The sequence below is a fragment of the Cibotium barometz genome, chromosome 15 (assembly GCF_041138505.1).
Source record: "Cibotium barometz isolate CiBa-2024 chromosome 15, ASM4113850v1, whole genome shotgun sequence".
NCBI classification, from domain to species: Eukaryota; Viridiplantae; Streptophyta; class Polypodiopsida; order Cyatheales; family Cibotiaceae; genus Cibotium; species Cibotium barometz.
In genome coordinates, this window is record NC_141060.1 from 39,485,068 (window position 1) to 39,497,323 (window position 12,256).

General features: G+C 46.4%; 1 protein-coding gene and 1 pseudogene across 4 annotated transcripts in view; both read left to right on the forward strand.

Moving 5' to 3' along the window:
* The window catches only part of LOC147631285 (ARM repeat superfamily protein), a 202,063-nt gene that overhangs the window by 123,782 nt on the left and 66,025 nt on the right, over positions 1–12,256 (forward strand). For all 4 annotated transcript variants that reach the window (XR_015267554.1, XM_086809654.1, XM_086809655.1 and 1 more), the window contains exons 12-13: positions 2,303–2,383; positions 11,921–12,034. Coding sequence is in view for 3 of the 4 variants with exons in the window: in XM_086809654.1 (XP_086665780.1) it covers positions 2,303–2,383; positions 11,921–12,034 (195 nt within the window). In the remaining variant the exon portion in view is untranslated. The remainder of the gene's footprint in view (positions 1–2,302; positions 2,384–11,920; positions 12,035–12,256) is intronic.
* On the forward strand, positions 3,354–4,853 carry LOC147631289 (uncharacterized; annotated as a pseudogene).

Consider the following 12,256-nt stretch of genomic DNA (forward strand, 5'->3'; position numbering starts at 1 on the left):
CATCTCACACGTGAGCTCCGCAAAGGCAAGGAAACGATATGACATGAGGAACTGACTCTGGGGAGGCTATGCAGATACGAAGAGATGGAACCCCGTCCGTTTGAAATAGAACGGAAGCGGCAGTTTGGGGGGGGGGGATTCCATGAATCTCCCAATAACAACACCTAGCACTGGGAGGAGTGCAAAGTATTCCTTCTTGAGACTGGGAAAGCAAACTAACGCCAGCCAGAGTGTTGGAGGTTGGGTCGAAGCCGTGTTGCGGGCTCAGTTGCATGACTCTGTCTGATGCTGCAGGTGTATCAAACTCAACCTGGTAGTATCCATGCCCCAAAGGATGAATATCAGTGATCTTTCCAAGCTCACTGATAAGGCTTGCCTTCAAAAGGTCCCTAGGCTGTTCACATGCGGTGGACGGCTACCAAGATGGAGGTGTCCAAGGATGTGATTGTTGAAGCGAGGAACTGGAGGTCTGCTTCTGAGAAGGAAAGGCAAGGGATGGCGGCCTCGGTCAGGGATGACAGAGCGGCTGCCATGGAGTCCTCCTAGAGGTGCGAAGACTAGAAGATGCAGACACTCACCGAAGGGAAAGAACAACCCAAAAGCTCTGAAACACTTGATGAGAGACAAGAAAGGGCTAGGGCGACGAAGAAGGAGGGGGGGGGTGGAATTGAAGGGGAAAAGGCTAGGAAGGCAACGCAGAAGAGGGTCTGGCAGGAAGGAGAGCCAAAACAGGAGATGGGGAAGGCGGAAGCTCAACGATGGGGGAAGCGGGCAGGAGTCGGGTGAAAACAGGGGCAGGCTGCACTGAGGCAGGGGCTCAACGGGCGGAGGAGGAGAAGGCGAGAGCTGAGGGCGGCACCAGGCGGAAGGAGGGAGCAGGGCGATGGCGAAGGTAGAGAGAGGGAACAGGGTGAAGGCAATGGCAGCAGGACATTGCAAGGCGGGGGGCAGAACGAGGTTGGGGAAGGTGTTGTCAGGTGTGCAGACAGGGGGAGCTCGCTGGAAATTCTGATTTACAGGTGTTTAGGCTGGAAATACCTGGTCGTAAAGCTCCAAGGTCATATGCAGGGCACTTAAAGCCCACACGTGTGAGATTTAGGCACGGGAAGTGTGCCGATTTAGACTGGTCATAGAGTTTACAGGTTGTACATCAGCGCCGTGTAAAGTTCAGGGGGTGTTCCGGGCTACCTCAGGGCTGAAGGGGTTTCCTGAAAGGTTTTGGAACAGGCAGCCAGGTGTAAACTCAATGGAAGAGTTAGAATCACGGGCTGAAAACAGGGCAGAAGTACCTGTTGAGAACCTTTTACAGGCCGATCGTACCCATGAAGGCTGAAACTGGGGCAGAAGAACCTATGTAATCTAGAAACAAGGCAGAAGTACCTGTTGAGAACCCTGTGGTGTGACAACATGTGTGCAGGGTATTTGCTACTCTAGGATAACGATGTGAGCTGGTGTCAAGATTATCCCACCGTAAGTATAATATTGGGCAGATTTATTGTTTTGTTTTCACTTTGATGTACTTGGAGCAATCAAGTGCAGCTCGGAGGTGAATTCCCAGGCACCCGTGATGTACTTGGAAGTAAACTCCTTTTGGTAATACAACCTTAAGGGGGGTTCGGCCCATCTTCCGGCCCCTAGTGTGGTGTATTGTGCAATTTCTATTGTGTTGCCAAGCACACGGTTTTTGTTCACGGAGGCAGATATCAGGGCACCATCTTTCCCCCTTATTGTAGCCATTGTCAGAGCATGGAGAAGCATGAGACCATTCTTGCGATAGAGGCTTCCTAGGTCTTTGGATGAGGCTGACTGACAATCTATTATGTGGAAGGAGGTTATTAGGGATGAGGCCGGTCGGTTACCTGGTGCATCTCGTTACATGGAGTGGTTAGGATGGGAGAGATGTGCATACACAGTTCTTGCTTGGAAGACCTTTAAAAGTCTTCTGGTGGATTGGAGAGCTACATCCATTCAGCATCTTAGGGGCTCTTGCATTCGCAAGGACTACCCCCACTTTTTAAAGCTCACTAGAGGGCTTCCCGACCATCTTGTGTGTTATGCTTTTTGAGGATGAATTCAATGGAGTGTCCATCAGCTCTGGATAAAAAGCACTTTTCCTTGTAACAAATGTCTATTGTATAAGGTGTGTGAAGGGTACTAGACCCTCTCAAGCATGCTTGTTAGCTCCCATTTCATGAATGGGACTGGTGAACTAGTTTCTGTAGGTGTTTGAAATGTATGATTGATTTGTGTTTACTTATGCTGAAGTTTGACTTTTTTCTTAACCCTCTGTGATTTTCTTAAGGTGCTAAGTGGATCTTGGATTACTTTGGAATCAACAATTCCGTGGCAAATGGTGGAGGTTCGACTCTTTGCTTTGAACACTGTAAGTATATTCAAGTTCAGAGTTCTTTGCATCTTGTTGTACCCGTGCTATCTTACAGTTTTAAGGCAAGCCATGATCCAAGTTGCTCCATCAAATGCTGCTTTATTATGGTGGTCCTTAGGTTTTATGCCTGAGAAGGATGTGGTATGTCTGAGTAGGCTGATGGAGGTGGCAGGACAAGGCTTTTCTAGCAAATTATTTGCATATAGTCTTGGCTTCTTTGGAGCTCCTTCTTGTCTCTGCCCCTGCCTCTACTCTTTACTGTCACGAGGATGTTCTGAGGCATATTTTAGGAGGTATGAGATGCTTTTTGTATGGTGGCAGTAGTGATAAATGGCTAGGTTGCAGGAAACGACTGACAGCAGGCGGAAACGCCGTTTCAGCGTTTCCTGCTGCTGCGAGCGTTTCTATTACGCGGAAACGCGCAAGAAACGGGCCACGTAATTTTTTTTGCCACGTGTTAAATCGCCTCCAGAATTTATTTATTTTTTTTGGCTTTTTGGTTTCGCGTAAGTGAAGCGTTAGTTTTTTAACGCGTAGAATTAAAGTGCTGCGTGTTCTGTGCGTTGTGTCGTCTGGCGCCATGGACTTGGAGTCTTGGACCAAGCCTTGTCTATATAATTGGGCAGACCACTTCACCATTTGTACTCTCTCTCTCTCTCTCTCTCTCTCCATCACCCATGTCTGCCTCCAATGTCACTGGAGAAACAGTCTAAGGGTAGAAATCCTTGGAAAGAGTGCTTCTGCTTTGATTGTGTGCCACGTAATGTGATCTTTGAGCATTGCAAGTGTCCACTTATCATCAAAGGCTATCTATCCCTTGACCACGCCATCCGAGAGAGAGCCCGCAAGTGCAAGTGTCCGAGCATCATACTCTTACCAGAGTGGTTGTGTGCTAACAAACAGGACGCTGCTTTTCCACCAATCACCCGAAGGAGAGCACCGCTATTTTCTTGAACCTCGCCACAATATGTTTTCCTCACCATCTGCTTCACAAGGTCCTCCACCAATAGGGTTTCGGGTAAAAACGCCACATTCTCCAGAGCCTTTATGGAAGTACGTGACAGAGAAAGGTGCATTTGGTAAAGGTGGGACCAAAAAATGGGCTTGCTCATTTTGTAATCGAGAGTTTGGAGGATCCTATCCTCATGTGCGCGCACATTTGTTGGGGATCACAAAGGAGGGGATCCAACTTTGTTCGAAGGTTTCACCAGAAGACAAGGCACGTATGGCTAGCGAAGAACATGAAAGTACTAGCAAAAAGAAGCAGAAGATCACTCATGCTACACATGCGTCCGGGAAGCAATCCTTGTCGCAGCCTTCGGTGGAAAGTATGTTTCAAAATGCGTCTAGAGAAGAAGTGGACGAGGCAGTGGCTCGCTGTTTCTATGCTAATGGTCTGTCCTTTACTCTTGCCCGTTCTCCATACTTTCACACCATGGTTTCTGCTATTTCTTCTTTTGGGAAGGGTTATAAAGCCCCAAACTATGAGAAATTGCGGACCACACTCTTGGAGAAGGAGCGAGAAAGAGTGGCTACTTCCCTCTGTCCAGTGGAGGCAAGTTGGGCGGAGTATGGCTGCTCCATCATTTCAGATGGGTGGACAGATACAGCGAAGAGGCCTTTGCTTAATTTCGTGGTGTCAAACTATCATGGAGTATTGTTCAAGAAGTCCGTGGACACAAGTGGGAACCAGAAGACAGCAGAATTCATAGCGCAGCTTCTCAAGGAGATTATTATGGAGGTTGGCCCTAAAAACGTGGTTCAAGTGATCACAGACAGTGCAGCAAATTGCAAGTTGGCCGGTTAACTCATCGAAGAGGAATTTCAGCACATCTTCTGGACTCCTTGTGCAACTCATTGCTTGAATCTTTTACTCAAAGACTTATCTATAATTGAGTGGATGAATACAGCTATAAACAACGGTAAGTATGTGCAGCAATTCATAGCCAATCATGATGCTACGAGGGCAATGTTTAGCAAGCATTCCAAGCTTAAGCTCATAAGAGCAGGCGATACCAGGTTTGCCTCAAACTTCCTTATGCTCCATCGACTTGCCAAGGTGAAGGAACCCTTGAAGCATCTTGTCACAAGTCAGGAGTGGGAGAAATGGAAGAGCCAAAGTAGTTCTGCTCAGGAGGTAGAGGATCAAATTCTTTCAGCTGCATTTTGGGAGAGGATTGAAAAATATGTAAAGATTTGTTGGCCAATTATGGCCATGCTTCGCATTGTTGACAGAGACGAGCCATGCATGGGCATTGTGTATGAGGGCATTGATCAGGCACTTGAGAAAATCAAGGAGAAGCTCTTGGAGTATACAAGTGGTGAAGCAATGTACGAAGAAATTCGTGCAATTGCAGAATACAGGTGGAATATGCTTCATTCTCCCCTTCATGCCACTGCCTTTCTTCTCAATCCTATGTTGTTCTTAAAGAATGAACATAGGGATAAGGAAATCATGAGAGGATGAAGGCATACCTTGGACGCTCCTGGGGACATGCTAAAGTTATCTCCTGTTGAGTGGTGGCAAATGTATGGTGTAGGTACTCCTCAATTGCAAAGATTAGCTATAACTCTCTTGTCTCAAGTTTCGAGTGCATCCGCTTGTGAGCGGAATTGGTCTACATATGGCTTCATACACTCCATTAAGCGCAATCGCCTTGGCCATAAGATGGCAGAGGATTTGGTATATGTCCATAGTAACCTCAGGTTAACCTCTCGAAAAGATTCATCATATAAGATGGATCCATGTCATCAATGGGATGTCATAGAAGAAGATCCCATAGATGATTGGTCTGAGCAACAAGTTGATGTAGAAGACTTGACTCCAATGTCTTGATCTATGAAATTTGAGACTTCTTTATTCTTTTTGCCTATGTCAATTTTCAATATAATGTTCTTTAATGTCATGTTAAAACTCATCCTACCCCTGACGTTTCCTACTACCTATGCTCACCGTTTCCTTTGCCGTTTCGACGTTCGTCGTTTCCTTGCCAGAAACGTTTCGTGTGACTTAGGCGGAATTGGTCTACATATGGCTTCATACACTCCATCAAGCGCAATCGCCTTGGCCATAAGATGGCATAGGATTTGGTATATGTCCATAGTAACCTCAGGTTAACCTCTCGAAAAGATTCATCATATAAGATGGGTCCATGTCATCAATGGGATGTCATAGAAGAAGATCCCATAGATGAATGGTCTGAGCAACAAGTTGATGTAGAAGACTTGACTCCAATGTCTTGATCTATGAAATTTGAGACTTTATTCTTTTTGCCTATGTCAATTTTCAATATAATGTTCTTTAATGTCATGTTAAAACTCATCCTACCCCCGACGTTTCCTACTACCTATGCTCACCGTTTCCTTTGCCGTTTCGACGTTCGTCGTTTCCTTGCCAGAAACGTTTCGTGTGACTTAGATAAATGGGCAATTATCATCTGATGCTGTGGATACCGTGTTGGTGTTATGATACCTAAGTACAACAATTAAGTCCTGATAAAGAGCACTAGAAGAAAACTGCTGTAATCTGTGGGCTAATGTCTTGTCATCAGCTGCAAATGGCCATTCTGCATCTCTCTCCCTTCACTGATGTATACCATTTTATATCCCCAGTATGGTACAGGATGGAGCTAGCTAGGTTGCATATCATGATTGTATACTCCATGCATATAGCTTTGCATTCTCCTAGTAGTAGAGCTCCATCCCCTGCACACCCAGATTCAGCTTTTTTATTCAATACTTTTTTCATTTTGTTGGGATGACAGAGGATACCCCATACAGGTACTCCGATTTGTCTCATAGGCCGAGTTCGGTCTTTTGGAAGACGTTAATAAAATCTTTCTTTCTTTCTTTCTTTCTCTCTCGTTGTTCTCCGCTCCGCCTCCCCTTTTCGCCCCTGCCCGCCTGTTCGCTCACATCTCTCTCTCTCGCTGTTCTCCGCTCCGCCTCCCCTTTTCGCCCCTGCCCGCCTGTTCGCTCGCTCTCTCATCGCTGTTCCTCTGCCTCCCTTTCCCCACCCACCCTTCCTCAGGCCCCCAAGGCAACAACATAACTCTCTCTCTGCTGAATCTCTTCTCTCTTCTCTCTTTCCTCTACATGGCTTGAATCCCTCTCTCTCCCTGCTGCTGCTGCTGTTTCGCGCTTGTGTCACGGATTAATTTCGAATCCATTAGCTGTGGGAAGTTTTGCAAAAAGTCATGGCCAAGACCCGGTTTAAAGAGGAGCTCGTGAAAGTGGAGGACAAGCTCGGCACAATTATCAAAGAAAACAAGAAGATGGTCGACTCTTCCATTACCGCAATCATAAACCGCCTCTCCAAACTCGAGAAGGGATTTGACAAAATGCAAGAGCTCGAGTTGAGAACATCCAAGCAAGAGGCTGAGATTTCAGCCTTAAAGGAGGAACTAGTGGAGGCCAAACTGCATGCTAAAAGTCAAGCGGCTGAAATCTCAGCCCTCAAAAAGGAGTTGGAAGCCACTTCAAAAAGCAAGCTTGAGGATGGAGAATTTCAGCCCTCCTTTATTGAAGAGCTGATACCATGAAGGAACAATCATTCGAGAGGAGGAGGAGCAACATAAAGAGAAGACATCTTCATGGGTGGAGGTGATCACAAAGACACAAAAGAAGATGGACGAGGCTGAGAAATGGATCGAGGTCGCCAAGAAAGGGAAAGGTAAAGAATCGCCACCCATCCCCACTCCCACCATCATCAAAATGACCCTTGAAGAGGAGCAGAGGAAGACCTGGGCCTTACATGTACGAGTGTCCGGTCTAAAAGACCGTGATGATGCAGAAGGGGAAACCAAGGAGCTCTTCTCTATGATGGGCATTGAAGCCACACACACAAAGGCACGGAGAGTGGGAAAGAAGAGAGAAGGTAGTGGCGAATCTTCTTCTAAGGAGAGAGCACTTATCATTCGTTTCCCCTCCATGGAAGCGAAGGACTTCTTGAAGAGATGTCCTACACTCAAGAAGACGGGAATATTTCTTGGAGATGACCTCACACTCTCGCAACTTGCCCACATGAAAGAAGTTATGCCCAAGATAAGGGCAGCCCGAGAGAAAGGGAAAGTGGCCTTCTATAGAAATGGTAGAGTGGTGATTATGGAGAGGCGCTCTTCATGACAGCGCGAGACCTATGGGACTACACTCAAAGTTGCTACTTGGAATTGTAATGGATCTCTACGCCTTGATGTAGGGGCTTTTGAGGATAGTTTCACTGGGAGGGACATCATCTTCTACTGTGAGACGCATCAGGCTCCTGGACAGTCCATGCCACATGTTAGTGGATACCGATGGGAGACAGCTTGTAGACAGGAGACTCGTTCAGAGCATAGAGGACGGGGCTCAGGAGGAGTGGCAGTATTGTTTAGAGAGGAGCTACAGCCACTGATACATATAGTCCGCAGAGATGAGCAAGCTAGGTACATGTGGGTTAGACTGAGGGCAGAGACGGGTAGATATCTCTAGATTGCTATATGCTATTTTGCTCCTAGTACATCAGTGTATGCATCATCTAGCGGGCAGTCTCCCTTTTCTATTTTGGATGATGACATTTGGGAGTTCTCCAGGGATGGTGACATCATTCTCTTGGGGGACTTCAATGCCAGGACCGCCCATAACCAGACAGTATTTTATGATACCTCAGAGGAGATGTTGATGGAGGTTGATGTCAGGGATATGGGCCTATCTAGACTCTCACAGGATGAGGAACGTACAGTGTATGGGCGGTATTTGATAGACATGGGGATTGCACATGGATTGGCCATCCTGAATGGCCTACAGAGATTCCCGACATCGGGCGGTTTCACTAGCTTTCCACATCGGCATGGTGCTAGTACAGTGGACTATGTTATGGCTCAGCTTAGTCTCATTCCCTCTTTTCAGGATTTTATGGTAGGCACTAGGCCGGTTGGAATAGCAGTGGATCATGCCATCTTGTCCTTCACTCTCACATTTCAGTTCAGCACCGCTCCATTGGGATAGGTCTCCACACACACTCGTTATACCTTTACGAGGGAGACTGACACCGTATACACGGATGAGATATACAGACGCCTATGTGCCGAGGAGCCGGGATGGCCATTAGATGAGCTCACTCAGATATTGATAGAGACGCTTCATGCTGCAGCATCAGAGGCATATCCCCATAGTCAGCCTACACGGAGACGATCTGGGAACATGCCCCAGAACAGTTGGTATGATGAGGAGTGCAGAGAGATGAGGATTAGATTACAGAGAGAGGTGCTCATGGGTGCTACCACTCAGAGACAGTCACGGATTACCTTCCGGCACCTAGTGCGACGGAAGAAGAGGGCTTATCTTGCTCAGTTAGAGAGGGATTTGTACCAGTTATTTATGAGTCAGGACTCAGGCGAGGCATGGAGACTATTCCATGAGCATTCACCATCACCAGCCATTACCTCCACAGAGATTTGGGGTGAGTATGCAGCATCCCTGTACACAGCACTAGGACAGCCGCCCCTGCCAGACCCATCGGAGCCATGCCCAGAGACATGTGCTTTCTTTACTGTCGAGATGGTAAGGAAAGCTATTAACAAGATGAGGACTAGGAGAGCATATGATCATGATGGTTTGGTAGCAGAGCACTTTATTCATGCCAGAGATATGCTTGCAGAGCTTATTGCTATGATGTTTAACCGAGCCATGTGTGAGGGTTTTCCTGAGACTTGGAATATGTCCACGATTGTGCCTATCTTCAAGTTAGGGGATCCCATGCTTCCTGGGAATTATCGTACCATCAGGATTGGTCACACATTGGCTAGATTATATGCATCTATTCTTGAGCAGGAGTTGAGTAGATGGGCAGAGAGAGAGGGCATACGTGCATCAGGGCAGGCAGGGTTCAGGAGAGGTTTCTCCACTCTTGACCATATCTTGACACTCAGAGCTATTATTGAGAAGGGCAGATTATATGGCAGGAGGATTTATTGTTGCTTTGTGGATTTCTGCAAAGCTTTTGACACAGTACCGAGAGCCAGACTGATGCGCAGACTACAGGAGATGGGAGTGCCCACAGAGCTGATTTGGGAAATCATGGCTTTATACAGGACTGTTGTGGGTCAGGTACGTACTACTCAGGGTATATCTGAGATGGTTCACTCCACTATTGGGGTGAAACAGGGCTGCCCCCTTTCTCCCACCTTATTTGGGATGTATGTGGATGAGGTTTCGGACTATGTAGAGCAGGAGGGTGACAGAGGAGCACAGCTAGCAGGGACATGGATTCCATTGTTATTGTATGCTGATGATATTGTGCTGATCTCAGATTCTCCAGAGGGGATGCAGCGTCATTTGGATGCATTGCACATGTTTGCAGAGGACAGTGGATTGTGTGTTAACCTTGGTAAAACCAAGGTGATGGTGTTTAACACCACAGCACAATGGGTTAGGAGGTCAATACCCACCTTTACATATGGTTAGGAGACAGTGGAGTATACAGATGCATATACTTACCTTGGTGTGGTTTTTAGTGGCCCACTATTTTCCTTGAGGAGAGCAGCGGAGACCAGATTGACCAGAGCTTATGCAGCATTGGGGAGACTAGAGAGGATGTGTTTGCAGGTTCAGTTTCAGGAACCTCGAACAAAGCTCTGGCTCTTTGACACTTTGGTCACTTCAGCCATGCTGTATGGAGTGGAGATATGGGGACCCTCAGTGGATCACCACAGCCGAGCTGGTAGCACTGATGGATGGAGACGTATGGAGAGGTCCTTGGTTTCTATGATTTCCCGGATGATTAGGGCCAAGGCCTCCGTACCACATGATATTATCCGTGCAGAGATGGCTGCCCCCCCATTGGTAGTAGAGGCACTCACTCGATCAGTCTCCTTTATACATAGCACTTGGGCTCTCCCTAGAGACAGATATGCTCGCTTAGCCCTGGAGTCTTCACGACAGTTGGCATCACAGGGAGACGGATCATGTTGGTATGCACAGATGACAGCTTGGTTCCAACTGCATGGCTTTAGTATGCACAGTCTACCTCCATTTCAGTACTCCCTGGATGCACCCTCCCTCTCTATCACACGGGCAGAGATTACCAGACTTATCAGGCAGGACTTGACTCAGCTGGACACTAGGAGGACATGGATACAGCCGACACACGAGCTTGGTACGAAGATGGCTTTCTATAGAGATCATCTTCTCCAGCTCACGGAGGATGGGTTTGTGATTAGACCCAGCTACATGGATACTCATCTTTCTCATGGGGTACGATATGCTATTGGTCAGATGCGCACATCCTCACACCAGCTAGAGATTGAGACTGACAGATTTAGAGGAGTACCAGCTGAGGCCAGGATTTGTCAGCTGTGCTAGATGGAGCCAGAGACAGAGTTACATTACATATGTCACTGTCCAGTATATTATGAGATACGAGGCCGTTTTCACTGCCTGTTCAGAGAGGGCTTTGGACCACTTTCTAGAGTCATGAGATACCAGGATCAGAGATGCCTCGGATTGTACTTGCTGGAGCTGCGTAGACATAGAGAGGGTCTCCTGAGAGGGACGGGATCAGAGAGGGGGAGATACCTACAGAGGCAGATTACAGACTTCTTTCGACCAGAGATTGAGCAGTCAGGCCAGCAGACATTGCAGCTAGCCCCAGAGTACAGCGGCACTAGAGGTACACTGATTGATCGGGCTATAGAGCTGGGGCGGTCCAGGCGCCCCAAGATGAGAGGCCCATCTCGACACCGGCGGAGACTACAACAGAGGATCAGGACCATACTAGCACGGCATGGGAGACGTCCAGTCAGAGTAGTCACCATGGAGGACATTGAGGCCCATCGACCGATGAGAGACATCTTTGGATAGTGATGTGTATGATGCTTACCTTTGTTGTTGGAGTTTTCCTCCCAGATGTTATCCATTAGGAGCTTCTAGTACCGTACTTTTCCTCATAGTTGTTTCAGTTTCAGTTAGTTGTTTAGTTGTTTTTAGCTTTCCTTACACAGACATTGTATCAGATCCACCAATTGTTGTAACCTTTTTGGTCTCATAGGTCATTTTGGCCTTCTGAAGACGTTAATATATCATTTCATTTCATTTCATTTTCTCTCTCTCTCTCTTTTACACAATTAAGCTGCAATAAGTTGTTTCACCTTCATGAATAATTTTAAAAGAGTAGCTTCAGAGGCTCCTATGCATGGGATTATGCTGATGTAAAAGGTATTGATCCAGATTTGCACCAGCATCACTTTCCCTTGATTCACAAGCACTTAATGTTAACTTTATGCCAAACAAAATGACATAGAAAATCACAACTTGATAGTGGCAGTGGAGCCCAAGAATAGAGAAACAATATGATATAGTTTCAGAGTTTCTTAGTAGTTTTTTTTGATCTTGTCAACAAGTATATCTTTTAAAAATAGAAACTATGAAGTTTACATAGATGAACCCTTCTTTACAATATCGATGAGTCTCCTTAAATAGTCTCCTTGGTGTTGTATTGTAAAGTTGAGAGGTTATTGTTTGAATGCTTATTTCCATAAACCTTTTGGCCTTTTTCAGGTGGCGGAGGTAGTATTAGAAGATGAACAACATTTTGACCTTTCAATAATCATGCATTTGATAATGGCCATGGATACCGCTCGGATTGATGCAGCACCTGTGTTGATGCATTTGGTGAGAGAAGATGTTTCACAATAACTTAATGTATTTTTGATTTGAAGCTTTCATCCACAATTTTTCATAGGGATTGAGATCTCACAATTGCTCTCTAAATAACTTGGAGTGGAATGCAGTATAGAGAGTGAAAGCTTGCATTTGAATCTTTGCATCTACATGGTATCTTTATAAACTGTCATTTTCATATTTGTACATTAATCTTTTTTTCAGAAAGGAGAC